This window comes from Anopheles maculipalpis, chromosome 2RL, assembly GCF_943734695.1.
Source record: "Anopheles maculipalpis chromosome 2RL, idAnoMacuDA_375_x, whole genome shotgun sequence".
Classification (NCBI taxonomy): domain Eukaryota; kingdom Metazoa; phylum Arthropoda; class Insecta; order Diptera; family Culicidae; genus Anopheles; species Anopheles maculipalpis.
The window spans coordinates 45,270,676-45,298,097 of record NC_064871.1 but is presented as its reverse complement, the minus strand read 5'-3'; the positions used below and the strand labels follow the sequence as shown (position 1 = coordinate 45,298,097).

The following is a 27,422-nucleotide window of genomic DNA, read 5'->3' as shown; positions in this document are numbered from 1 at the left end:
TCCCGATTATATCCGGCCGACAAGAAGAATAGCGCTTTAGCACCTCGTGAGTACTACTTTTTTATTGCTGATCATCAGAACTACACTTGGGATTTACCGCGCGAGTTGGTCTCTTCGCTTGGACGTACCGGGAACGAATGATTTTTTTTTATTCCGGTGCGCCACCGAACGTCTAACGTCTAACGTCTGATGTTGCCTGCCTCACAACGGTTGCTGGTAACGGTCATCTAACCGCTAACCCGAGGTCGCTACATTACCCCCCTCTTAGACCGGTGTCATCGGTAGCGCAAAGGGATGGTTACCTTCCGCTGTGATCTGGTGACACCGGTCGATACGCCCTTGTCCTTGTGTCGTAAGATAGGCGGTGGCGTGGCGTTGCTGGTGGTTGCGTCGGTGCATTGTAGCGACGGCGTGCATGTTGGCGGCGTGCGTGTTAGCGGCATGCGTTTACGGGACGTTACCGGTTGCTCGGGTAATGGCGTTCGGGACGTCGAAGGGTGCTCTGGAAGCGGCTTCAGCGACTTCGGCGTGTCGTGCCCAAGGTTGGTTAGTAGCTGCTCGTCGCGGGGAAGATGCTGCAGCGTTGAACCAACTTCATCGCTCGTATATGCCGGCTTCAGGCGGTCGATTGAAATCAATGCCGGCTGGCCATGCAGGAGTATCTGAAATGACTTAGGATTTCGGGTAAGGATCTGATACGGACCGTGGTAGGGTGTTGTCAGTGCAGGTCGGACGGTGTCGTTGCGAACGAAAACATGTGTGCATTTACTCAGATCCGGGGAAACAAACGCGGTTCGGTCGGAGTGCCAGGCGGTTCTCGTTGGTCGGATGTTGTTCATCGCTTCCCGTAGCGTTCTGACGAATTCGGACTGATCAGATACTGATGGTAGCGGCTTCTCGTTGAAGAACTCCGCTGGTATGGTGAGTGTCGTTCCATATACTAGTTCGGCTGGCGAGGCACTGATGTCACTTTTGAAGGTAGTCCGTAGCCCGAGAAGAATTAGTGGCAGATACTCGCTCCAACGAGAGGTGTCCTTGCAGCATATTGCAGCTTTCAGGGTACGGTGCCATCTCTCGATCAACCCGTTCGCCTGCGGGTGGTAGGCGGTCGTCCGGATATGTTTGGTCCCCAAGGCTTTCGCTAGCTCTTTGAACAGCGAGGACTCAAACTGTCGTCCCTGGTCGGTGGTGATGTTGGACGGAACTCCGAATCGAGCGATCCAATTGTACATCAGCGCTGATACAATAGTAGACGCGGTGATGTCCGGGATCGGCACTGCCTCTGGCCAGCGAGTAAAACGGTCTATGATCGTCAGGCAGTAACGGTTGCCGTTGCTGATAGGAAATGGTCCGATGAGGTCGACATTTATGTGGCTGAACCTCGACGTCGTCGCGGGATATGGCAACAACGGACTTTTCGTGTGCCTCCCTACCTTCGCTCGTTGGCAGGCGAGGCAATTCCTGGCAAACTCTTGAGCGTCTTTGTTGATCCCCAGCCAAACGAATCGTTCAGTCATCAGCTTGGCTGTAGAGCGCGTTCCCGGATGGTTCAGATCGTGCACGGCTTGCAGTATTTGTTTCCGGAATGATTTCGTGATATAGGGCCGAATAATCCCTCCAGGGCAGTCTGCGTAGAGCGACTTTCGGCTTCCTGGAATCGGAGTCTTCTGTAGAAACAGGTCCGTCCCTTTCTTTCCCTCGAGTATCTCGGTGAGTTCAGGATCTCGGGCTTGTTCCTCTGCTAAACGTTCGAAGTCGATGGTGGCCGTCGCATGAACCGTTTCCACGCGTGAGAGGAGGTCGGCGGTGACGTTTTCCTCTCCTGCGCCGTGTCGGATGTCTGTGGAAAACTGCGCAATGAAGTCTAACTGCCTAGCTCTTCGGGGTGAAGCATCGTTGTGTATCTGCCGGAAAGCGTAGGTTAGAGGTTTGTGGTCTGTATAAATGCAGAACTCGCGACCCTCTAACTGGTAGCGAAAATGTTTAACGGCGAGATAGATGGCAGTAAGTTCGCGGTCGTAGGTGGAATAGTTGCGTTGCGGTTTCTCAAATTTCTTTGAGAAGAAGCCTAGAGGTTGTAACTCACCATCGACGCATTGGTGGAGCACGGCTCCCGCGGCGAAGTCGGAGGCATCCGTCCACAAGGATAGCTCTGCGTTCGCCACAGGGTGTGCCAAAAGTGCAGCGCGTTGTAGCTGTTCCTTGCATTTCTCGAACGCAGCAGAAGCCTCGGTTGTCCAAGTAAGTGGTGTTTTGTCTTTCTTTTTGTTCCCCGGGGTCATCTCGAGCAGGATGCCTTGCGTTGCTAGCGCCTGCGGAAGGAAGCGTCGATAATAGTTGATCATGGCGAGGAACTTCTTCAGCTCCATCACGTTCGTCGGCTTACTCATCTCGCTGATTGCTTTGACCCGTTCCGGTAGAGGACGTATTCCTTCGGTGCTGACCAAGTGTCCGAGGAAAGAAATTTCACTCTTGTAGAACTCGCACTTAGCCGTATTGATGGTCAAATGATGCTTTTCCAACCGCTGGAACAATTGGCGAAGATGCTCGTGATGCTCTGCTTCAGACGGCGAAGCGACGATCATGTCATCGATGTATGGGAAGACAAAATCAAGCCCACGTAGAACGTCGTGAATGAGGCGTTGGAACGTTTGTGCGGCATTTCTCAATCCGAAGGGCATGGTCGTGAACTCGAACAAACCGAAAGGCGTCGTAATTGCCGTTTTCGGTATGTCATCCGGGTGTATTGGGATTTGGTGATAGGCCTTATGAAGGTCAACCTTGGAAAAGACGGTATTCCCCTGTAGGTGCATAGTAAAGTCCTGTAAGAACGGTAGCGGATAACGGTCTGGGATTGTCTTCGCGTTTAAGGCACGGTAGTCGCCACAAGGACGCCATGTTCCGTCTGCCTTCTTTGTCATATGAAGAGGGCTGGCCCAGCTACTGTTCGAGGGGCGGCACACTCCAAGTTGCACCAAACACTCAAATTCTGCCCGAGCTGCGGCGTACTTCTCCGGGGACAGTCTTCGAGGTCGTGCGAAGGTCGGTTGACCGATGGTCTCGATACGATGCATGATTTCCGATTGTAGAATGGTCCCAGGTGTAGTCAACGCGGTTAATCCGGAGAATTCCTTCAAAAGGGTAGCGATGGGCGACGTCGAATCGCACACTTTAACGGTTGGCACCTGAAGAGTTCGGTCCGGAACACCAGGGGTTCGTAGTTTGGTTAGTGCGTCCACGAGACACTGGTTCCGAAGATCAACCAACAGGTGAAAATGCTGGAGGAAATCGGCTCCGATGATCGCGGTTCCTACGTCAGCGATCACGAAGCTCCACATAAAGGCTCGTCGGAGTCCAAGGTCGAGGGTGTAAAGAGATTCTCCATAAACTTGGATCGGAGTGCTGTTTGCGGCGAACAATCTTACAGTGGTTGGTTTACACGGAATAGAGCTGTGCTGTCGGGGAATCACGGAGACGTCGGCGCCGGTGTCGATGAGAAACTGCTTGTTCGTCTTGTGGTCCTTTACCATGAGCCGATAGCTTGGAGACGCGAGGGCATGGACCTTCTGCCCGGCCTCCCCGTCGGTTAGTCACGAGGAGGTGGATGGCGTGGTGCTTCCTTGTGCTCGGTCCTTGAAGGAGCAAGGAGCTCGGCAGTTGCGCGCTACATGACCGTACCGCTCGTGGTAGTAGCACAGCTTCCCCACAGTTGGATTAACGGAACGGTTCACCTGGCGTGGGCGAGAACGTGCCCGAGGTCGTACGCGCACCGGGTTGTTGTCTCGGCTAAGCACCTCCTCCAATCGGTGGCTCAACTCAGCTACCTGCCGTGAGAGCCGCTCCACTTCCTCATAACGCACTTCGGATACGGTTTGGTAAGGACCGGTGCGGTGATATAACGCGATGGAGTCCATTACTGAGTCGGCTACTCTCACCTTCTCTTCGATGTTTGATGAAGCAGCGATTACCGCAGACTGCACATAAGGTGGTAGTCGTCCAACCCAGAGGTCTACTAGCATGGAGTCTGTCATCGCTCCGTGGGCGGTGCGTCGCATCTCGGACAGTAATTGTGACGGTTTCCGATCCCCAAGACTACTTTCTGTTAACAGTCGATGTAGCCGGCTACGCTGCGACTCTTCAAAATGTAGTACGATGGCTCTTTTAGCGGCTTCGTAGCGGTCGTTACTGGGTACACTCTCGAGAAGGTGACGAAGCTCAGGAAGTATTCGAATAGGGATGCGCGTCTTAAGGATGTTGAAGCGTCGAGTATGTTGATTCGACGGAATATTCCCAGCGTCAAACCAGTTTTCCAAGGCAAAGAAAAATGTATGGATATCAGCGGCATCCAACTCGGGTGGTTTAAGCTGCATGGCGTTCAGCGCCTCTACTTGGAAATCAGGCGAATCGGTAGAAGCGCCACACGCGGCTGGCGAACAGACATTAAAAGAAGTCGGGGCTGGTGCTGCGATGGCGGGGCTAGCAGCTACATCAGGATTTGCAGCCGGTCTCTCGCGATTGTTCGGACTGTGCATCATCCTTTCACTAGGGTTAGTGGTAAAAAGGGTGGATCTTACCTTAATCGTAGCGTAATCCAGTCGGGGGTCTTCGCGTTGAATGCGGTGCACGCAGAACACGAAGAAAAATCTCGTTCAATGTCGGTGTAGGTTGACGAGCTGAAGAAAATGGCGGCTTCTCACTCGCGGATGGGTGTGCACGGACACGTCCGTCGATGGCTGCGTTTATCCGCGTCCTGTTGGATACCCACGAATTCGGCGACGACGGCTGCGTTGCACGTTTCGGAAAAGCTGCGCTTTTGAAACGGCGATGTCGGTGGCTCGACGGTGAGCCGTGGGAATTTTGCAATGGCGACGGCGGAGTACGGAGCAACGGAGGGTATCGCTGCTGTACCCGTGGTAGCTGGTACGGTTCGAGAAGCGGTGCTTTGAACGATGCTGGCGTTGGCTCAACGGTGAGCCTGGCAAATTCGAAAATGATGGTCTCGGTTGGAGAATTTGCGCGCGCAACTCGGCGTCAGTGTCTTCCCTCTCGGTCGCACTCGCTGATGATGGCGCTCACAAAAGAATGTTCGAGAACACTACCAGTGGAGATTGTCGTTGGTTCGTTTCTCCGAATTTACCATGTCGATTGCATCAGCCGTCGATTGTTCGACAGCGACACACGTGGTTGGTGATGGTATGCGTGTGCTCGCTGTATAAGTACGCCACGGCGTGGTTCGAATTCCCGGTATCCTGCGATTGTTCGGTTCGTGCAGGGACGCTCCGTGGGTGACGAAATGTGTTGCACCTTCACGGCGTCGCTGCGTTGGCCAACGCTTTCCAGTGGAAACGGTGTTGGTTTTTTGGTTGAAGACCTTTTACGCTGCGTTAGCGGGGAGTACCTCGAACCGTTCACACACGATGCACTTAGCGCGGCAGGATGTAACTGGTCGCGAGTCCAATATGCTCTAGAGTCGATGCTAGCGGAATGCGCGAGGCACGTTCGAACGCGTTTTTGCACGGGTCAATGAGCTCAGAAGTATTCCTCACACACACTCTGCACGTATACACTTGCACGTACAAAATGGAGGACGCATGGCACTAAGTGTCGCGGTTACGCGTGGAACGAGAGCGATAATACGGAGGTTGATCGCAAGATAATTCCTTTGACAATCACGTCGGGGTCACCAGTTTTAGCACCTCGTGAGTACTACTTTTTTATTGCTGATCATCAGAACTACACTTGGGATTTACCGCGCGAGTTGGTCTCTTCGCTTGGACGTACCGGGAACGAATGATTTTTTTTTATTCCGGTGCGCCACCGAACGTCTAACGTCTAACGTCTGATGTTGCCTGCCTCACAACGGTTGCTGGTAACGGTCATCTAACCGCTAACCCGAGGTCGCTACAGCGCCAATGGATGACGCTTTTTACAGCCCGGATGGAGCAGGCGGTACGATAACTTTTTTACAAAGTTCTTTCAATATTCTCGGCGTAACTACCGGAAATAAATTGTTGTAGCTTTCAATTTAAAAAAAAAATCAGTCATCAAGTAAACTTTGACCACTCTCAAACCTGATGGTCTGTCGGTCTGATGGCAGCGTAATCGCATGCATTTTATTTTTTTTGGATAAGTTCCTCAAATAATTACAACATATCATTTACTTACACAGTACAGAATAAAACATTACATTACAGATTTCCTGTTTGCATCATCTTGCTTTAATCAGTCGCATCATCCACGAGATGCTACTCTCATTAATTTTTAAAACAAAAACTCCACTAGAATAAAACTACAAACATAACCAACATTTCCTTGGGAAGAGTCAAGATCCTTTGTTGGACAAGTGGGATCAAGTTTCCCGGCTGGGTTTATTGTTCAACTTTTTGCTTTACCCACAAAAAATCAATATTTATAGTGTGCACTATCGCAGGCTGACTGCAGTTTGCACTTTCAAGTTCCCGTGTTGCGTTTTTCCTTACTATTCCGCACACACCATCGCGAGGTGCAAATCTCACCCACCAATCTGCCACCCCGTATGTCAACCCGCGGTTTGCGTTATCGCCCGTACGCGACGATGCGTTTACTCAGTCACAATAAACCGGGGCTCACTCGCGTAATACAGTGCGCGAAAAGAAAGAGAAAACAAGGAACGCGACCGAGAGAACACATTCAGCTGATTAGCAGCGGCGCATCAACGGGCCAGAGCGTCCTAAGACACGCGACAACACGCTGGTCCGGAACACCGTCTCGTGTGATCTGCCACCACCATCAACACCATCAAACCCTCGGTGTCACACACCGTCACCGATAAGTAGCACGGTGAAAACGAGAAATCGTGACAGAACGGACCTCAGACGTTGTCGAACTACCGGACAAGGTGCAGTGCGTGTGTTGCGTCGGGAATAGTTGGTCCAGTTGCAGCAGCAAAGCGTTAAAGAGAACGGTAAAGACACACGGGATGGCTACACAGAGCAAGAATGGAGAATTAGATCCACAGCAGCAAGTCCAGCTAAAGATGAACGGCCATCAAGATGCAACACTGAAAGGAACTCCGCTCAGTGCTGAAGATGAGTGGACTATTCTGGAGCGCGTGTTCCGTATGCTAACTAAGGAAGGTTACCTTGGCCCTTGCCCTAGTTGCGTTTGAGTATCCCGATGATCTAAAGGTAAGTCATCGTGTGATCATGCGTTGCAAGATAAACTTGAACGAGATATGTTCCCTTGATCTTGGAAATGAAGGTGACGGTCATTGTGTTCTCTTGAAAACGGGAGAGATATCACGCCGAAATGCTTTTGTTCGGCGACGGCACTTGACCGCTTTATTACAAGCCTCCCATTCACCCCAAAGTCCCGAAGCAACGCAAGACACAAGTCTTGACAAGTGATTGATAATGATTATTTGATACGACTTGGCGACGATAATGGCGCCAAACCGGCTATACCCTAAAACATTCCTGAACCGCTCTTGCTTTCTCATTCTCTCGTTCATTGACTCTTTACAGAAGTTAATTCACTTCCCGATGGATGAGCAAACGCCGAGCAGTGCGTCGACAGTAGAACGAATCGTACGCCAAGTGTTGCAGTATTCCGTTCGCACCGGTCACAATCATTTCCACAATCAACTGTTTGCCGGGGTGGATCCGTACGGATTGACTGGGAGCTGGATTACGGAGGCACTTAACACCAGCCAGTACGTCCGGAGCGAGAATATTAGAATTATTAGATTAATCCTACTTACTCTATCGGCAGATACACATTCGAGGTCGGACCAACGTTTACGCTGATCGAGGATGCGGTCATCGCAAAATGCTTGCGACTCTTTGAATTCGGTGATGGTGATGGAATTCTCTGCCCGGGTGGTTCTATGTCCAACATGTACGCAATGGTGGCGGCCCGCTATCGCACAATTCCGGATGTGAAGCGTACGGGTGTAGCGAATTTGGCGCATCCGTTGGTTGTCTTTACCTCGGAGGATGTACGTAACTTAACCCACGGCAATCGCACTTCCAATTGCTATTAAATCTCTTTTCGTTTTGTAGGCCCACTACAGCATCACCAAGGGAGTCCATTGGCTTGGAATTGGGCTGAACAATCTGATCAAGGTGAAAACCGATCACCGCGGACGCATGATACCGGAAGAGCTTGAACAGGCCATCATTTCGGTCCTGGAGTCAGGACGCAAACCATTCTTCGTTAATGCAACAGCCGGCACAACGGTTCTAGGTGCGTTTGACGATTTTAATCTCATCGCCGACGTTTGCGATCGGTACGGCATATGGCTACACGTAGACGCTTGCCTTGGCGGTACCGCTATCCTGTCCCGCCGTCACAAGCATCTGCTCAGTGGCATTAGCCGTGCCCGTTCGCTCGCCTGGAACCCGCACAAAACGCTCGGCGCACCACTGCAGTGTTCGATTTTGCTGATCAAAGAACGTGGCCTGCTGCATGAGTGTAATGCCGCCAAGGCGGACTATCTCTTCCAGCAGGACAAATTCTACGACATCTCGTACGATACGGGCGATAAAAGTGTGCAATGTGGACGTAAGGTCGATGCGTTCAAGTTTTGGCTCATGTACAAAGCTCGCGGTTCGGACGGGCTTGAAGCACTCGTCGACAATGCGTTCGATTGTGCCGGGACGCTACACGAACGACTGCTCGAAAGGGCCGGCTTCCGGATGGTGCTGGAAAAGTTTCAGTACACTAACATCAGCTTCTGGTATGTGCCTTCGTGGATGCGTGTAGGCACACCGGATCAGGAAACGAGCGAATGGTGGCAGCGCTTGTATAGCGTTACGGCGGACATTAAGGAACGGATGGTAAAGCGTGGCACGGTTCTGGTCGGTTATGTGCCGCTACTACACAAAGGGATAGGTAACTTCTTCCGCATGGTTGTTACGTGTCATCCGCGACCGACGTATGCAACGATGCAGTACGTAATCGATGAAATCGAGCGTGTGGGAGAGGAATTAAAACCTCGACAAACAACGGAAAACCTTCTCAACAAGACGCTAGAATCATAAACGCATAACACTAAATGTACAATACAAAGCCTTAGCATTTACTGATTGCATTACAAATTTGCCGATAATTGTTACAAAAATTAGCGCATTTAAAACTTAAGATGATTAAATCCAGTTCGTTTTGGCGATTAGAAAACTACTCCTTATGACTTCTAGAGATGGAGAGAGCGTGTGAAGCGAAGTGAGACAGTCTTCTTGATCGAATATTCCTCCTTAAGGCCATTTCAAACGTTTCGTATCCCATCCCTCTCTCCCTCTACCTCTCTTACAGGGTTTTCGAGGATATAACAAACAACCCCAGAAGCAAAATGTCACTCCTCACAGAGAAGAATGCTCTAGTGAGAAGCAGATTTTGTTCCTAGGGGAGTTCGCCGAGACATTGATTTGTTCAGATATAATATTAATATTGATTCAATCTGTAAGATGTTAAATTGCTCAGATGTTGTCGGTTGTAGAAACACATATTTTCCATCCTAATATCCATAGCTCAGGGAACTGTTCGGGTCGCCAAGACATTTTACAGCACTGGCAAGGACCAAAAACGCGTGATTCTACAAAAAAGTCGAACTAACAAACGACAGCATCCGAATGATTCAACATCTCGCAGATGAAATCAATGATATACCCGAAAAAGTCAATATCTCAGCGAACTTGTTCATTATATCCCCGAAAACCTTGTAACACGTGTATCCCGGGGTGCGCCAATCGATCGCATTCGAAGGTCGGAAATAGATTCTAATGTTTCCAAAAGTTTGGATTCTGCTGTAACCTACGCTCGAAGTTGGTGTACCACGTTTGTATCGTCGACAGTGGGACAAACGTTTCGTTCGGTGCCGGCGTCATTTGAGCTTGCGTCACCGAGAAGCTGCTAACAAAGTTGAAAAAGTTCTCCAGTATCTTTTGCCCGAACTGGTAGTACGTGCTCGATGTGGTCTGTTCGAAAGAAGTCACTGGTTAGACGTGGACAGGCGAGAAGGAGATTCGATACTACTTACCGTCGATGGAGTTTGTTGGATAAGTGAGCTTTCCGGCTCAATTGACACACCGATTTGTGCGATATGTGAGATAGGCAGATTGCTCCCGAATACGTTGTTCATCATCGTCGATTGGCCGGAAATTTCATCCAGCTTCTTCAGCTGCGATATCTTAAAGATGGCCGATGGTTTTGTGTTGGAAATGTATCCCAGCAGCTGCCAGTTAGGTGGTGCATTCGGATCGGGCCAGCTGAAATAAACTGCATCGAATGGAAAGAGTTTTAGATTTCTTCGTGTTTTCACGTGGAAATAACTGGATGCAAAAGAAAACATACCTCCTCCAGCCATACCTTCCGGGAAAGGAGTGGTACCGGTCAGGAAAACGACCACATGATTCACGTTATCCGCGTCCGGAATGGTAATTAAGAAATGGGATTCACTAATCTGTTGGAAATCAGTTTGAACCTGGAAGAACAACGAACATCAGTTAACTTATTCCGTGTATGGGACCGCAGACCACAAACCATGGTGTGGATTTTTGTTCTAGAACTTACCAGCCGGCCGGACACAATCACACCCAATGCATTCAACATTTTGCTATTGAAACACGCTCCTATATATACAATAATCACAAACCGATTCTTAATGCACTATCTTCGGTAAACTTTACCACCTATACGCTAATTTACCCACAAAAAAACACAGTCTATTATCCGAAAGATCGGTGTTATCATTGCTTTCCTGCTGATATTTTCCCGCTTGTCACAGCAATGAGGCGCATTTGTTGTGATACCGGAGCGCCCTCTCCATCTCAACGTGCGTACTATCACACAGTTGTCAAGGGGAGCAGCCGTCAAACAAACGCTGCCAATGTTTTGTTGTCAAAATAGAAAAATCGAATTTGCAAGACCGCTGCCGAAATAGTGGCACCAATGAGCAATTTATTCAGTTTCCTGGTGTGAAAACGTTTATCTGTGCCAGTTTAGTGGATTGATCGTCCCAATCAGGGAACGGAACGATTGTAACAAGATGCCGGTTAGTAGCTAAATTCGGTGCCATGACATCATCCCCGGATCGGGTAATATGGTCTCATCGCCACCCCTTTCTCTGTTCTGTCCCGTAGGAGGAAGCGATCAAAAATGAAGGTGAAATTGAAAATGTTCGAGTCGTCGTGCGGGTCCGGCCGATGGACAAAAATGAGCTCGATTCCGGATCGCAGAATGTGATCAAGGTGGACAAATCGAACCGTAGCATCACGGTCGTAAAGCCCGGCGCTAATTCCAGCGAGCCCCCGAAGGTGTACTACTTTGACAACGTTTTCGGCGAAGATTCGACACAGGTGCGTTATTCAATTGGTTTCAATCATTCACCCTCCCCACCATAGCCACGATAGTGAGGTGTATGGTATGAAGTTGGCTGCAATTATGATGGGTTGAGTGGCTTCGAAGTGAGCCTCCTCCTCTTGCCGATACACGCCGTTTCCTTTCTCTTTCATGTGCGTGTAATGACCATTTCGGACCGCGCAGGTTGCATTGAGCAACACGTTTGTTATTTTGTTAATTGCTTACAGTATGTATTACAATTCGTTATATTGCAATAGGTCGATTTTTGGTCAATTTATGCTCCAGATGGCTTCTTCGAATGCACAACGAGTGTTGGCAAAAGTCTATTTCAAGGCCAGAGGTGAACCGTATCGCATCTCTACCACCTGTTACTATTTGTACAAAGTTTTTAAGTTATTTAACCCTAAACGACCTTCAAAAATAGTCAAACAACAAGCAATGGGGGTAAAACACTAAATTTTGAAGTGTTTGTTGAAGTATATTTTTTTCATTTGGATGTAGTGAGATTTCCGATTTTGGATTTCCAATATACATTGGAAATTATATTACGAATGGATGTATGATAAAGTTAAATGAAAGGAAAATATTGAAATTCAGCTTTCGCAGTCATTATCAAGTGTTACCCGTGGCGTTCCATCTTAAATTTTAAAATCGATTACTGTAATGTCACTAGGTAAAAAAGTTGTTTTTATCTCTTAAATTTTTCACTGTGACACACAGGGCCACCGGACCCACCCAATTCTTTAACTAGATTGGTGCCATGTGTAAAAATGAGATCATTGAGCTTAAAGGAGATCTTATCACAGCTGAGTGTCTTCTTTTTGGCTTAACAATCTGTTAAGGTCATGCTGTTTATCTAATGACTTGCGAGAATAATTGATACCACGTAGTTGGATCGTCAAGTTCTCATTATGGGAAAATGGTCCTGACGGGATTTAATTCTCTGCTTTGCCGTGTAAAGACTCACGCCGCTATTGTCTGGAAACCTGGGATAGCCGCAAAGCAGAGTATCAAACTAACTAACTAAGTAAATATCACTTCTTTATACTAGTCTATTGACTATTTGTCAATCAGTGAAATCGTAACATATGTTTACAGTTGCCGCCAATAATTTAAGACCAGTTTTCGATACTTCTACCCGGTATAACTCTACCAAATTTTGGAAGTAAGTTCATCAGCAAAAGAACTGTCTATAGAATCTTTGTTTTTGCCTAAAACTTCATTAATGATTGTGTAATAATAAAAAAAAAGCCTGATTGCCGCGGGCGCCATAAACGAGAGCCACGAGAGCCATAAAGTCAAAATTTCAGTTTCTCTGGAAGTTTTGAAATATGTTGAAAATTTGTCAATCCAAAAAAACTAACTAGTGGATGTGAATTAGAACATTGGGTACGTCTCCGAAAATATCAGTAATTGAATTGTTCTAAGTTTATTTCTGTTGAACAAGATCGTTGAGGGCTCTGGATAGGAATATCGCCATTTCTAACTTATCAGATTATCAGAATGATATTCGTTACCTAAACCAACCGCTTGAAAGGTTGATACTGCATACAAGCTTATCTAGGAATAAATATGAATGCTAAATTATAAGAGTAAATATGCCAATGATATGATTTTCGAGTCTAAGCATGTTCGTTACTACATCTTGATGTATTGCAGACTCAAAACCCGCAATTGTCTGATATTTGCCAGATATCCCAAGGCATTACGATTCTGCAACAGTGCCTTTAAACCGGCTAGCTTTATTAATGACTGGTTTTATGGCAAGTTATTTCCAATTTAATAACTTTGGCTTTCGGATGTCAGCAATCACTTTTAAATAATACTTACGACACAATAATGTATTTATTAGAAATTTAAATGGTGATTCGAACAAGAATAATATTTTAAACGCACAATGCAAATGGGCTTTGCTATTGATAAACATAATATTTTGACAACGTAATTTGTACAAGAGGACACACCCACTTCCATCTTATTCCACTGTTAACGTAATTTAAGGTATGGCTTTTGAAGAGAAAAAACACTCGCTCGGTCCTATCCTGCACACCATTTTTCAACTTGCGTTCAATTACTTGAAACATGTTAAAAATGTGCAGGACTTTAATGCTAATGGGGTAACAAATATTAACGAATCTTACGCTGCTATATTGGTGTTGTAGAATTGTTAAACATAAATAAAGATTCACGAAAACGTAAACAGTAATTACGGTTGCCCGTTACAGGATTTCTTACGTCCTAATATTTGGTTGATTAGTTCTTACCACCCATCTTCAATGCCATTGAATTATTGCAGTATCGATGGATCGAGTGTTGGGAAAGATTTCGTGTGAGATTGATGTTTGAATGTTGAACTTGATTTTTTTTTTTTATAATGTAAATAACAAAGTGGGAATGAGTGGTAAATTCCAAAAAATATGTGATTGATTCGATAATGCTTAGGCGATGCAACCTTAAAAAGGATTTTCCTGGACGGAAACTGTTTTTTAGCTGCCTTTGGACGAACACTCGTCACTGGGTCGAGTAAGACGATGTTTGTGTAGTTTTCCAGCACCTAATCACAACTGGAAAATGTGGCTAAACGATAGTTTGGCTTGCATAGCTCGTTTCTCGATATTTACAGGTTGTTTCGAAGAAAATAAGATGTAACGTGTTTATGCTTAATATCTAAATGGATGGAAGAATTGTACGAAAAACAAAAATGTGGTGCTTCATAAGGCGACTTCTAGAAAAATATGTCTTCTTACAGACATTTACTTCACTCAATTTCACCCTTCATGCCTAGACGCACGGTGACAATTAGATCGATCAAGTAGAACATTGCACCGACGACCGAAACCGATCCAGCACCGCACAAGAAATCCATTCTAGGAGGTAAAGAGTAAATGTTAAGTCAACCTGCAAAAATGAATCATCTGTGAACTGCCATACCTTTGCGTGTTTGGTGGCCAATAGTTGCGGTTTTTCGTCTCGGACCAATCGCTCAAAATGCAGGCCGCTGTCGCTAGGTATAGAATGAAACCGGTCAGGTTGAGGAGCGAGCTCAGTTTCCATGGAAAGCTGAAAGATGGAAAATGTCAATAGATCAATAATTGGTATCGTCTCTCACTGGTGCCGACACACCAACGCCGATCACAACATACTTGTCTCGGATAACCTTTCCGAACAGATAGACCACGGAGAATACCAGAAACATGGCGAAGGTGGCGTAAGCGAGCGCAACGGTACGCGATGAGATGAACACGCGAAGGCGCGAATTGTGGGCCGGATCATCGATCAGTCCGATGCAAACGATTGCGACAGCCTGCAATTATAGAGCAAATGACGATAGTAACCGTGAGTTGCTAAGACACTGGAAGTTTTGCAGTGTAGAGAATACACGTCGGACAGTAAAAGATGCTTTAAGTAAAACAAGCCGTGTTGGGGAAGAATAACGTCACTAGAACGACACTAATTATCGTGGTCGTACAATCTCTGGTACTGCATCAACGAATGGAATGCGGGCCAAACGGATGTGGGTGCTTCCGTCAGGTCCAGCGGGGGCATATGCGAAACTATTTGTCGTCGTTGACTCATGCTAGCGGGTGCATGAGTGATGACAATCGACGGCAAACGAGCAGCCGTTGCAACTCCTCTAGCTCACCAAAGACCTGTAGGCCTACCCGTGAGAAAAAGGCAGTTGGAATAGAAGTGGTGTCTTGTTTTTTTTTTTTTGCCATCTCGGTCGCGTCGATTGTGTTTCACTCTTGCGAAGACAATCGATATCTTTCATCTGCACATTTGAGATGGAGGTGTACAGATGCAAGGGCGAACAGGGGTTGAGGTATGCGGGAGTTTGTGTGTGATTTAATTGCGATGTGGTGCTGCTGTTGCTGTTATTACGTTGTATAGCTTCTACACCGATTGTTGGTGGCGGTTGTGTGTAGTTGCATAACGTCCGAAGGTGCTTGGAAGGTTCTCGCTTCCGTTTAAATATATCAAACCATTTTTATGTTTTGTTTTTGCATCTCCAGCGCGTGTTCTAGAGTCTCAAACCAGATCTAGATCTTTGTACGTCGTTTCAATTGACACTGTCCTGTGATAGGCGCAGTGACACATTATCATATTCAACAATATGACCCATTGACCGAACGCAGTTAAAGTACCTTTTTTTAATCGTTTCAATTTGAACATTGTTACTCGAGGACTTACCAACTCTAGAAGTTTGAACACTGGAGGCAAAAACTTTCCCGCACCACTGCTGTTGAAGTACTCCTTGCGCATGCCACGATCAGCCTGATCCGTACCGTGTTCCGCACTAGCCATCGTTAGACGAGAGATTTCTGTGACCGATGGGACAACAATGATAAAAAAAAACATTAATTTTGTGTTGCACTACCGTTACCGATCTCTTGTTCAGTTTGAACCCTTTGCTTGGTGTAGAACTCGTGAATCAAATATTAACACTTTGCAGTTAAAAAAACTCGTGCGATCGTGGCTTCGAAGCTCTAATGCTGCTATTGAGTTGTTAACATTGTGTAGTACATGTGATGTTAAACATCACACCATTATTGTTTGTAAAACTTCACGTTTAGTCTTGGTACAATTTAAGTTCCGTTAATTTTCGTTTCCGTTCAGTGATCAATCGCCAACTTAGCGTGACTACGTTAAGACATTGTTGAGCAGAAACATTGCGTAGACGATTAATGGTAATTGAATAATTGCCCGCCGTAAGCAGGAAAAGGGTTTTCGTCTTTTTGTTGGAACGAGCTGCATAACAGGGTGACACTTTCGATTGGCGAGTAAATGTGTTGAGACAAGGACACACAAATACAATGTGAAGAAATCATTGCAAGGGTTGTTAGGATGTTAAATTGGATTAATTATGTTTAGGTTCCGTGAGCAACAAAAACTTGGTTTGGTTGGAGCAACAAATGTTTCAACAAAACTGGTGGCAGTTTGATGGTGAGTTATGTTTTGTTCCGGAATACTGCCCTCATATACTCTACCTATGTTCATCCTCACACTGTCCTTGTATTATTTGCGATAAATCACTGTAAACACATTAACAAATGTTAGATTTCGTTGTAGATGACTCATATTAAATCAGGTTAAAAATGCATAAATCCTCACAACTTCAATTCGTTCTACACCATCGAACACTAAGTTAAAACCTACCATTTTTGGACGATTTTGGTGAAACTGTTTCCGTTGCACTCTCTTCCACCGTTTTACTTTCTTCTTTCTTTTGATTGCGTGAAAACTTTGAATTGCCCATGTTTGCTTTTTTTTTGGGGTGCGGCAACTACGGTGACGCGACTCTAGACCACTCAATATACAGTGGAAGATACTGGGGCACGAGTTCTCGGTTGGAGAAATAATAATAACCGTTGTCTACGATCACCAGCAAGTGACTGACTTCCGATGGATTCGATCACTGGGCGTAGTTTGACAGGCGGTGCATAGGGATCTATTGACGATAAATATATTCAGCGAAGGTGACGAATGTGTTATACAACGTCACGCAACTGCAGCCAACGTGTGCGCTTGTAGTTGTGGTTGATGCATTCGTACTCTTGAGCTTTACTATACTTCTCATGCTTGATCGTATCGATCGTTATGATTAGAATTTGGTCGCTACAGAAAGGCACGTAAACTAAAAATTCAACTAACTGAGTGCTATATTACCAATTTCTTCATTCCTCCAAAAGGAATACCCCACATCAGTATTAATAGTTTTTCACATTAGCGCGAAGGTCTATAATTTGAATGTTCCAACCACGGATCATGGAAGACTTTCTCTTCAACATCGACAGCGATCGTGCTCAGCTCAGTATTGGTTAATTTGTATGCTGCATGGTTTCCGCCACCGCAGAGTTGTAATTTCTACATCTTATGACACGGGCAAACATTATGCTGCTCCCTTGTTCGGTTGAGAGGAAAGGGTCGGCCGACCAGCTGTGAGGTTTTGTATTTTCCCTATTGCTCCATCGAAGCTGGTTGTCCGTGTCCGATTGCTTGCTTGGACGACAAAACTACACACCAGTTCCGTGCCCTTCTGTGTGGCAGCTCTGTGCATGGGTTGTTTTGATTTCCGGACGATGTTGATGATTGGTAGCAGTATGGAGACGTGAGACCTAAAGCAAAATATAGACGCTCTGTCCATATATTGCGTTTCTGAGTCTCTCGGACCGGGAAAGAAGCGATCCGGTGCAACTGGTTTACCGGCTTCTGCGATCGCGATGTTACTAAGGTGCATCAGCACACGGAGCAATATTGCATCGCAGCAGGAAAATGTGTGACGATTTGCCTCGATATACGCAAGTGTTAGCTGTAAAAGCCTCATTGTTATTGTCACGCCCGCAGAGGAAGCAAGCTGGAAGATATGCGGACACGAAGTCAAAGAGACCTCCATTTTTCTTTCCGCTTTGTCGCGCGAAATTGCATGCATTGCTTGACACAACCCGTCATATGGTGTTGTTTCCCTTTTTGTATCTGTTTTTTTTTTTTTATCGATTGATCACTTGATCATGCTGGCTATAATGCTAGAGGTCCGGAAGCCTTCAAGAAACTGGCGAGAGAAAGTTGAGCGTGAGCAAAAAAAAAGTAACCAACGTCTAGTAAAAATAACCACCATTGCACATTACGGCAGTAATGATCAAAGCTGTAATGATTAACCTAACGATAGTCGTCACCGTTCCGATGGAACTTTCATCATCGGTCGGGTTCAGATGCAAATGTTTCACCGAGTCTATTTTAGTGTTGCAGGGAGTGATTCAAGAAAAATATTTACATCAACCACAGTATATTTCTCCGATGATCACAGCACACGCAATCGGTTCACAGATCATCTTCTTATGCAACTACTGACACGCAAGTTACTTTGTGCGTTGGTGATCAAACATTTTCTCGAAGATCAATGTTTAGAGCCTGCATGTTTACGCATATTTCCGTAGTACAAAAAGGGTCTACTAGAAGGGAAGGGTGACTGTTCGACACACGTATGCAATCATTTCTGGGCGAGAAGTGAAAGCTCAGGGGCGTACCGGTCCGATGTTTTGAAGTTGATAGATAGGACAACACATTTCCAACTCCCGCGAGATGTGCTGGCAGCTGCGTAGCTCATGACAGCACAATCGAATAGATGTAGCAGTTATGGGAAATTTCGCCCTTTGAATATGAAAAAAGCCAGTAACAATGTGCCACAATCTGTGCGCAATTGTTTATTTGTTCTGTTTTGCTCGGAAGTATGGTAAGATGTCTTCTTGTGCGAGTGAATAAAAAATATACAAATCCATGCTTTCTTCAGGACAAAAACAGCTCCCGAAAGTGAGCGTACGCTATGGAGTATTAAATTATTTATTTAATCCAACGAAAACTCAATATTGTGAAGCTAATGTTAGGTTGTTCCTTGTTTTCCTGCCCGAACAGAACAGACTCTCCCTGTTTCGTGCAATCGCTCAATCTGGTGCGAGTACTGAGTCATATTACATCGCCATGTGGTTGCGTGTCAGCGTGCTACAAAAAAAACCGCGCCATCGGACGCGAAACGGCGAACCAAAACAAAATACGTATCAAAATAAATACTGCGTTTCTGCTTTACCTCCGGGCATATAGCATGCCATCGGAAAACCTCAACCACTATCGTAGCCATCGTTGGTGGTGGTGTGCTGACCGCTCCCCAAAATCCCAACACGTCCACGTAAAGTTGGTTCCGAGTGGTCTCGGAAAAAAAACAAAAGGTAGCTCAGGCACTAGCGCTAGCATAATGAAATGAAAGTCACACCATGCAGCATAATTTTGCTCCAACAGAAAACAAAAATCCCGCCAAACCAGGTTTCGTGGTTGGTGGTGGATCATGCTGTGGGGAGAATTCAAGAGCAAAAGCATCGGAAGAGAATTGTGAGAGAGAGCTCTGGTTTTGGAAATGGTTGCCCCAGTGTACTCCAAACGCAGTCTTCGACCCTCCCAAACAAAGGCAAGAAAAAAAAGGGTCACGGATTTAAAGAGCCACGTTTTCTTTTTAAATCGTGCAACACTGCTCAATGCCTAGAGAGAGGGTGTGAGAGATTGATCATTCTTACATGCTGTTTGGCTGTTGGAAGACTGCGTAAAGACTGCGGAAGCTCTGTGAAGTAATTTGACTGATTCACTCTGTTTGCGGAGTCTCTTATTCATGACGATGTGGCCACACGAGCATTAAAGGTAGGAAAACTTTCCCGCGCATTTATTATGTACAATATGTGTTATACAAATCGCTGCAAAGGTGATTGCTATTAGGGATATCAGGGGTCCCCCTCCTAAGACTGTTTGGTTAGCTCAAAGTCTAGCAAAGTCTCATTGCCAGAAGAAGATTTGGAAAAATTTGCCTGTGGAATTGGAGTGTAGTGTTTGAGGTGAGGGATGAACTCGAAAACCCATGTAAGGCGATTTAATAATTGATCCTGTCCTGACTGAATTTTGATGTCTGTTGGTTAGCACACTAAAGCCAACCGGTTTTTTGGAAATTCTACAACTATGGTGATGCTGTCCAGTGCGTTATCGCTTTCTGCTTTGAGATGAAAATTCATATCTCTGTGTTCTTTGGCTCGATCGTGAATTCTCTAGTTTGAAGCGGTTATTACTGACCCACTGTAAGTTGGGTTTTTTTTTGTAAACAAGCCACAAACACAGGCCCATGACGCTACTGATATTTATTCCCAAGTATTTCTTATGAGTGAAGTCGAGGGTTTTAAACTTTAAACTTCACCAAGACACTAGTTACTGTCAGCAATAGTATATCGCAAGCTGACTTGAGCAGCATAACACCAATCTCCGACGGTAAATGCACATATCCTCATCGTTCCCAAGACTGTAACCACAAAAACACTTTCACTTGTAGGAAGGTTATCCGCTTCACTAGAAGAAGAGGGAGTGACTGTCACTTGTTCCTGTCTGTCCATATCTTGCGGGCTGCCGTAGGACCGCTGCAAGAGTGTGCACCACAGCATCGATCGTGTGATAGATACCGATTTATATCAACAGTTGTGTATATGTTTTGAAAGATCCCTAACGACTACCGTGTATCCGGCAAAACAGGAACAATTATTTAAGAGATTTCAAACGTCCTGTCCTATGCGTAACGACTCACTACTCTCCAACCCTGTACTTAATCCTCTGATCTCTAGGACGAACCGTACAATCAATCATTGATCGCATTGATTCAGCAAACAGTCATCATCCGCTCACCTGACAGGCCACCGTTTGTCACCATGAACCGGTTTTCTACCTGTTGCTTTCAAAAACACTCACTTCTTCAAGTGGTACGGTCTTAGATTCCAGGGGGTCTCTTCGTGGAGTCGAATCATGCAATCGACGTACCAACGCGTTGCAGACTGAGACTTCAGGACAGGTTGCACCATCGAACATTCACCTGTGCTTCCGTACCGTGCACAGGTTAGTCTGCACAGGTGTTTTTCTCTTAGCCGTACGTACCCTTTAGAATGAAGGCTTGAGTTGTGGCGTGAAGTAAGAAAGAGTATCTAGAATGGTTCTTCCGTTTGCGTGTCACTGAAGCGGCAACACAATTGGGTCACGGTGCGCTCAACCCGGAGGAACCAAACGACGACATACCCGTCCTATGTCTGGAATTGTTTGGAGTAAGTCAAAGGTAATTGTCGTTATACGTATGTGTGTGTGTTCAGAACGCGATAGAAATTTGCTCCGTGAAAGACACCTTTAAAATGTATTATATAGACGTGCAAGAAACGTTAGACTGCTCCGCTAGAAGGTGAAAGGGTTGGGCGCATTGGTTATTTTTCTCTGCTGAATAAAGTTTATTATTTTTATGGATACACAAAACATTTTAAATAAAGTTTTGAGGTTCAAAAGATGAAAAGAGTTCTTCCAGTATTTTGTATAAAAAAATACTTTTTTAAATACACTTCCACACAATTTTCTTATCATGGAAACTTCATGGCACCCTCTGCCTTGCTCCGAAGAAAGGTGTGGTCGTCGAAGCTTTACCGCACTCCGACGATAAATAAATATGTGTTTTTTTTTTTGCCATTACAGTGTGCGGGTAACAGTGCCTAAAAGCGCCTGGAACAAACAGACGGCAGCGTCCAACACCATTATTTCAGGTTCTTGTACCGTTCAATGTAAACAAAACCAAATGTTCAAACTGAATTGTGGATGGGACAGCACCGCTCAAAAGCGCAGTTTAGACCAACTTTCAACTCTCGTAGCAAATCCTCAGAATACTTCTTCTTGGTCTGACAACCTTCTTTGTCACGAAAGGCCATCGAATTGCTTAATAGATTTATTACCACGTAGTTGGTTAGTCAGTCCTAACTACAGGGGTATTCTCCAGATCCCCTACTATTCAGAATACTAGGGAAGATTACAGAAACCACGCTCTAGAATCAACCGGAAGGAGAACGCTCTTTATTTTTGCCCGCGCTTGATAACACATCTCCATTACGAACACTTGCAGTTTTTAACAACCTGCAACTTAACTGCAGTTCACTCGCTCTGGGTCGTGTTTGCTTTCCATGGTTTACCCTCACAGTTTAATATTGATTTTTTTCACGACTTTATGCGAAGAAAAGTATTTGCTTGGTGGCATTGTAGTGTGTATTTATCGTCTGTTTAGAATGTCTCGTACCACGTTTAGGGAGTGCATTTGGAGTGCATTTAGTGTAGTACATTTGCGGTGAAAATTGTCAAATGTATGTAAATTAGCTCATCGATAGGCGTACTTTCACTTTTAACATCTATTTAAGAGAAACATTGTTCGCCTTTATTCCAGCGCCACTAATACACGTTTGTTTTATATAAACTTTTAATGATTCATTCAATCATTTTAGTATTAAAGACTAGTTTCAAACATTTTGATTGCTATTTTAATGATTGAAAAAGAACTTCTCATATCATATATTCAATCGCTAACTGCCGAACTGCGAAATTTGCAGAACCGGTTAGAGAAAAACCCGGCCAGTGTCTAGGTTTGATATATTCAAAATAAATTGGACTATTCATGTATCGCACAGATTCTATAATCTACTCTTGTGATCGTTCGCGCGTTATACACAAGAGGCGAAGGCACGTCCCATCAAACTGGTATGTCAACATTCCAATGCTATTCACATCTTTTTGGCGGGATTTTTCAGGTGATCACAAACATAATTATTCCGTCTACTGATTGTTGCGCCTTCAAGCTAGATTGCTGAGCTTCGAAGGTGTGCCTTTAGTGTCCGTAGTGTGACATGCAAAAATTAATAATCTTCATTACGTTGTCGTCTAAGGCAAGTTAAACTAATTGAACTCAAAAACAAAAACCACATAGCACATGAAGTGACACGCACCGCCGTGCATGCATTATCGAACACTCCTAGTTCTTGTGCTAAAATTGAAAACGACAAAGCTAGCTTTTTTACCAATGCAACGGCATAGTTTCATTTTCCTGCTTCTGTTTCTGTCGTGAATGTTCTCCATTTGCCACGAATATCACGCCAAACGACGATACGCACGCACCCGTCACGCACACGCTATCTAGCGTCGACATGAAATACCAGCTCGCAACCGTTTCGGGTAAGACACTATCGTTGTTACAGGCCAAATCCGTGCCATAGTTTCGATCAAGCAGTTCGATCCAGTAGACGAAGATGGGAATTTTTATACCGTTATTGTTTTCGATTCAAAAGAATGTTGTCTTGTGTCCGATGAATGTCACTTGTAAGTTTAATCACAGAACACACCGTTTCATTTAAACACATTGTCAGCCTGTTAATTAAGAGCTAACTCTAGGCTAGTTCTGCATCTAGCAATGCCCCGCAAGGCACGAATGGCGCGCGAGAAATTATGTTGGCGGTGGCATGTCAACTAAGGGCCGCGCCCAATTCAATTTGTCGAGCACACCCGAGAAGCGGCACACGTTTAACGCACGATGCAGCAACCCAGTCGACCTGATGAAGCTATTACTCGGATGTTTAAAGTATGGTGGATTGAACGGTGGGGAACAACGAGCGAGTAAGATTATCGAATACATCTATATCACTAGGCACTAGGTGGAATTTTTAACCAAAATAACGATCCATTCAATATGCTAACCTGTTTGGTGTGTTTTTAAAAATCACGATCAAATTCAAATTCAAATCGGCCTGCACGTGGACGCACGTTATCTTACTCAGTAGTAACGAATTTTCAAAAATGTTCACTCTCACGTAGCACCCAACGGTAATAGGCAGTAAGAACGCTCTGGCAAAACGTCCGGTTTGGGGGAAAGCGCGCTCAAAACTAAAATCCTCACCACACAGGCACCAAGGGGACCGCATCTTCCAGTTGCTCTTTATGCTCGATGTTGAGTGTGTTTGTGTAGGGGAAACACATGCGTTTGCGGTCCGAACAGCAAAACTTATGCTGGGAAACACTTGCCCCGTATGCCGTATGGTTGAATGTGTTGGTGTGCGGAACGTGCTGCTCTGCGAGCAGTGAACACCGTACAGCGAGGCCCATTTATTGGTGTGTTGAAACCGCGCTTACGTTGGTTCGAAAGCTTTGCAGTGAACGGGTTCACTGCAAAGCTATGGATGAACCCTTAAAGCACACGAGATCTTTTTGCGAAGCATGCGAGTAGAAGCAACGATTTTTTTTCATATGTTTCATTTCCACTTGGTGGGGGACGTTGATGCATATATAAAAACTTTTCTACTTACTTTTATTGACAATTCCAAAAATATAGAAAATATTCTCACAAAGCAACTATTTACCAAGCCTAATTATGCAGATGAACACTCAGACAGTGGCCGATCGCTTCGCTATCGCTATTGTCTTTGCATTAGCACTCGCTATGTGCCTGTCAGCCTATTTGTGCTAATTTGAATGTTGATGGCATTCAACAGACGTCGCCCAGTTTGGTAGGGATGGAATGCAACAAAAGGGTCATTATTTGTGAGGTACATCAAGGGAATCCATTACCACTGTAACGAGGTACTCTTCTGCTTCACTAGAATCAGGCAGCAATTAGTCTCCCCTGCTCACAAGACACATTTACAGAGAGAGAGAGAGCGTCTAGCGAAATCCGATGCAAACGGCACGTTCTTATGTTGAATAAAAATTAATGAAACATATTTTAATCACTGTTCAAGGGAAATGATTCATTCCTATTGCGTACGCTGGGTCTTGCACCAACGGCACACTGACATACTGGCATTCCGATACGCTCCATTACTTCATGTATGGTTTGTGTCACCATGATCATCGATCACACCGTGTTGGGCCTGCGGAAGAGGAAAACCCCGCCGTTAACCTACAATTTCTCGAGAACAACCTCAACGATGAGCTAAGATGAAAACTGTTTACACAACTCTTTCGCCACAGTGGCAAGTATGGGAGTGGGAGCAGACGGTAATTGATTTAATTAGCGCACTTCATTGAAAAGAATCAGTAAGATTAGCTTTGGAAGACAGAAAAAAAACTACTGATGGTGAAGAATGCTTTAGGTCAGGCATCGGGAACGTTTGCGTTGGTAGTTACGATCATCGGACCTTGTTAAAACAGTGGCGTATGGAGGTTTTGTGAGAGAAATTAATTGATTTAATTTGTCGTTCACTTTATGAGTTCGCATGAGCTCTGGAGGAAACGGCAGAATGTACTTTTTTGACACGATGTATGATGAAATGGTGTCCGTTTGTTGGAACATGTGTCATCAAATTTTGGATAGTGAAATGTCCCTTAAGTTCTGCACCAAATTTAAGTTCTTCAAAACTACACACGAACTAAAACCTCAACCATCTCATCTCTTCTTTCAGATCGATCTCTACGTTGACACCGCCCGTCCGATCGTCGATAAAGTGCTGGAAGGATACAATGGTACCATACTGGCGTATGGTCAAACCGGTACCGGCAAAACCTACACCATGTCCGGCAATCCGGAATCGCCCCAAACGAAAGGCATCATTCCGAACACGTTCGCGCACATCTTCGGTCACATTGCGCGCGGTAAGGAAAATCAAAAGTTTCTTGTACGCGTCAGCTACATGGAGATCTACAACGAGGAGGTACGCGATCTGCTCGGTAAAGAGCTGAACAAAAGCCTGGAGGTGAAGGAGCGTGCCGATATCGGTGTGTTTGTGAAGGATCTGAGCGGGTACGTCGTGCACAATGCGGACGACCTGGACAACATCATGAAGCTTGGCAACAAGAACCGTGTGGTGGGTGCAACAAAGATGAACTCCGAATCGTCACGCTCGCACGCAATCTTTTCGATAACGATCGAATCGAGCGAAACGGATGAAGCCGGCCGTCAGTACGTGCGTATGGGCAAGCTGCAGTTGGTCGATCTGGCCGGTTCTGAGCGGCAGAGCAAGACACAGTCGTCGGGCTTAAGGCTGAAGGAGGCGACCAAGATTAACCTCTCGCTGTCCGTGCTGGGCAACGTGATCAGTGCGCTGGTCGATGGGAAAAGCACTCACATTCCGTACCGCAACTCGAAGCTAACGCGACTGTTGCAGGATTCGCTCGGTGGCAATAGCAAGACGGTGATGTGTGCCAGCATTAGCCCGGCCGATTCGAACTACGTTGAAACGATTTCGACGCTGCGATATGCGTGCCGTGCAAAGAGCATCCAGAATTTGGCTCACATCAACGAAGAACCGAAGGATGCACTGTTGCGCCATTTCCAGGAAGAGATTGAGGAACTGAAGCGACAGCTAGAGGAAGGCATCTTTCAGCAAGGGATTGAAAGTGGAGAAGAAGAGGAAGAAGACGAAGGAGACGGAGAGGAAGAGAACGATGAGGATGCGGTGGAGGAGGAGTGTGATCCGGACGAGGATCGTGAACGCGAGCGGTTGGAGCGGAAGGAGAAGCGCCGCAAGGAGAAGGCACGCGAGCGGAAGGAAAAGAGTGACGCCGAGAAGGAGCTGCTGGAGAAGAAGGCGATGGAGAATCAGCAGGAGCTGAAGAAAGCAAAGTGAGTTTTCGGCGCGTGCACATTCTTCTTGCTTCACGGATGTTGTTATAAATATTGTTTTTCTCATTTCTAGATCGGAGCAAGATCAGCTGCGAGCTAAATTGTCCTCGTTGGAGAACAAAATTCTCGTCGGTGGTGAAAATTTGCTCGAAAAAGCGAAGGAACAAGAGCTGCTGCTCGAAAACTCCATCACAGAATTAGAGCAGCGTACCAAAACGGAGCGAGAGTTGAAGGAAAATTTACAAAAGATTGAAGCCGAACGTATCGACATCGAGGAACGATACAGTTCGCTGCAGGAAGAATGCGTGGGCAAAACGAAAAAGCTGCAGCGCGTTATGTCCATGCTGATGAGCATCAAGTCGGAGCTGGCCGATCAGCAGCAGGAGCAGCAGCGTGAAAAGGAAGGCATTTACGAAAACATTCGTAGTTTGTCGCGTGAGCTGGCGCTCTGCGAGTTGGTGATTAACTCGTACATTCCAAAAGAGTACCAGGTAAGTAGTTAAAAGTGTTTTAAACAACAACAACAACAAAAAAAAACACCTTGTTTCCCTTCTTAAAAACCCTCCTTTATATACGTTACACGTAGAACATGATCGAGAAGTTTACCCACTGGAACGAGGATATTGGCGAGTGGCAGCTCAAGTGTGTTGCTTACACTGGAAATAACATGCGCAAAAACATCCCGGAACCAAAGGTCAATACCAAAGAGACGGATCTGGTCGATCTGTCGCATGTGTATCTTAGCTACAATACAGATTCGGTGGCTGAACCTATACGCGCCAAAACGGCACGACCGCGTACATCTGGCATAGCTCGACCGACGACTGCTAGGAAGTACTATTAAGGGGACTGGTCCAATCGTGCACTGATGAGGACAGCCATGAAAGAATGTATAAGACAGGATGGTTTTATGGAAAAGAGGCTTTTCTATGCTTTTAGTCGTGTCTCGTGACATGTTTGACAGTAATAATTCGTATCTCAGCAAGACAAGATTTCATCAAATCTAGCCTTTTCGTTTAGGAAATGTGCTGGATGAATATATTACAGACATTGCCGAAATTGGTGAAAGAATAAGCGCACAACAGCACAACTCTGCTCGCTTTACACAGAAACGTGCAATACGATACTAGTCGCATTACGGTCGAACGAAATGACG

General features: G+C 45.6%; 6 protein-coding genes across 6 annotated transcripts in view; 2 read left to right on the top strand and 4 right to left on the bottom strand.

Annotated features, from left to right (window-relative positions):
- LOC126559083 (40S ribosomal protein S8) overlaps positions 1-27,422 on the bottom strand; it is a 269,441-nt gene that overhangs the window by 33,696 nt on the left and 208,323 nt on the right. The gene's annotated exons all lie outside the window — the stretch shown is intronic.
- LOC126567178 (uncharacterized) lies at positions 3,591-4,535 on the bottom strand. Its single transcript, XM_050223409.1, has one exon. The coding sequence runs from the start codon at positions 4,533-4,535 to the stop codon at positions 3,591-3,593; it is 945 nt and encodes a 314-aa protein (XP_050079366.1).
- Positions 7,499-9,020, top strand: LOC126567177 (cysteine sulfinic acid decarboxylase). The gene is made up of 3 exons (XM_050223408.1): positions 7,499-7,690; positions 7,750-7,975; positions 8,040-9,020. Exons 1-3 carry the CDS (start codon positions 7,521-7,523, stop codon positions 9,018-9,020), a joined length of 1,377 nt encoding a protein of 458 aa, XP_050079365.1. The 5' UTR covers positions 7,499-7,520.
- Positions 9,756-10,595, bottom strand: LOC126559110 (protein OPI10 homolog). The gene is made up of 4 exons (XM_050215221.1): positions 10,549-10,595; positions 10,330-10,459; positions 10,016-10,254; positions 9,756-9,953 (listed from the first exon to the last, which is right to left on the bottom strand). Exons 1-4 carry the CDS (start codon positions 10,585-10,587, stop codon positions 9,756-9,758), a joined length of 606 nt encoding a protein of 201 aa, XP_050071178.1. The 5' UTR covers positions 10,588-10,595.
- Positions 11,024-27,110, top strand: LOC126567175 (kinesin-like protein KIF3A). Its single transcript, XM_050223407.1, has 5 exons — positions 11,024-11,029; positions 11,118-11,333; positions 25,107-26,266; positions 26,340-26,757; positions 26,853-27,110. Exons 1-5 carry the CDS (start codon positions 11,024-11,026, stop codon positions 27,108-27,110), a joined length of 2,058 nt encoding a protein of 685 aa, XP_050079364.1.
- Positions 14,096-16,594, bottom strand: LOC126559072 (uncharacterized). The gene is made up of 5 exons (XM_050215175.1): positions 16,495-16,594; positions 15,529-15,659; positions 14,481-14,641; positions 14,269-14,397; positions 14,096-14,204 (listed from the first exon to the last, which is right to left on the bottom strand). The coding sequence occupies exons 1-5, from the start codon at positions 16,592-16,594 to the stop codon at positions 14,096-14,098; spliced, it is 630 nt and encodes a 209-aa protein (XP_050071132.1).

Excerpts from the sequence above, each read along its gene's own strand:
- LOC126567177 (XM_050223408.1), top strand. The coding sequence starts at position 7,521 with ATGGATGAGCAAACGCCGAGCAGTGCGTCGACAGTAGAACGAATCGTA. Across the intron at positions 7,691-7,749 it reads GAGGCACTTAACACCAGCCA|ATACACATTCGAGGTCGGAC; the intron begins GTACGTCCGGAG and ends CTCTATCGGCAG. Across the intron at positions 7,976-8,039 it reads TTGTCTTTACCTCGGAGGAT|GCCCACTACAGCATCACCAA; the intron begins GTACGTAACTTA and ends TTCGTTTTGTAG.
- LOC126559110 (XM_050215221.1), bottom strand. The coding sequence starts at position 10,587 with ATGTTGAATGCATTGGGTGTGATTGTGTCCGGCCGGCTG. Across the intron at positions 10,255-10,329 it reads GGAAGGTATGGCTGGAGGAG|TTTATTTCAGCTGGCCCGAT; the intron begins GTATGTTTTCTT and ends CATTCGATGCAG. Across the intron at positions 9,954-10,015 it reads TCCAACAAACTCCATCGACG|ACCACATCGAGCACGTACTA; the intron begins GTAAGTAGTATC and ends TCTTTCGAACAG.
- LOC126559072 (XM_050215175.1), bottom strand. The coding sequence starts at position 16,594 with ATGGGCAATTCAAAGTTTTCACGCAATCAAAAGAAAGAAGAAAGTAAA. Across the intron at positions 14,642-15,528 it reads TGTTCAAACTTCTAGAGTTG|GCTGTCGCAATCGTTTGCAT; the intron begins GTAAGTCCTCGA and ends CTATAATTGCAG. Across the intron at positions 14,205-14,268 it reads TGGCCACCAAACACGCAAAG|AATGGATTTCTTGTGCGGTG; the intron begins GTATGGCAGTTC and ends TTTACCTCCTAG.
- LOC126567178 (XM_050223409.1), bottom strand. The coding sequence starts at position 4,535 with ATGATGCACAGTCCGAACAATCGCGAGAGACCGGCTGCAAATCCTGAT.
- LOC126567175 (XM_050223407.1), top strand. Across the intron at positions 11,334-25,106 it reads TCGGCGAAGATTCGACACAG|ATCGATCTCTACGTTGACAC; the intron begins GTGCGTTATTCA and ends CTCTTCTTTCAG. Across the intron at positions 26,758-26,852 it reads ACATTCCAAAAGAGTACCAG|AACATGATCGAGAAGTTTAC; the intron begins GTAAGTAGTTAA and ends CGTTACACGTAG.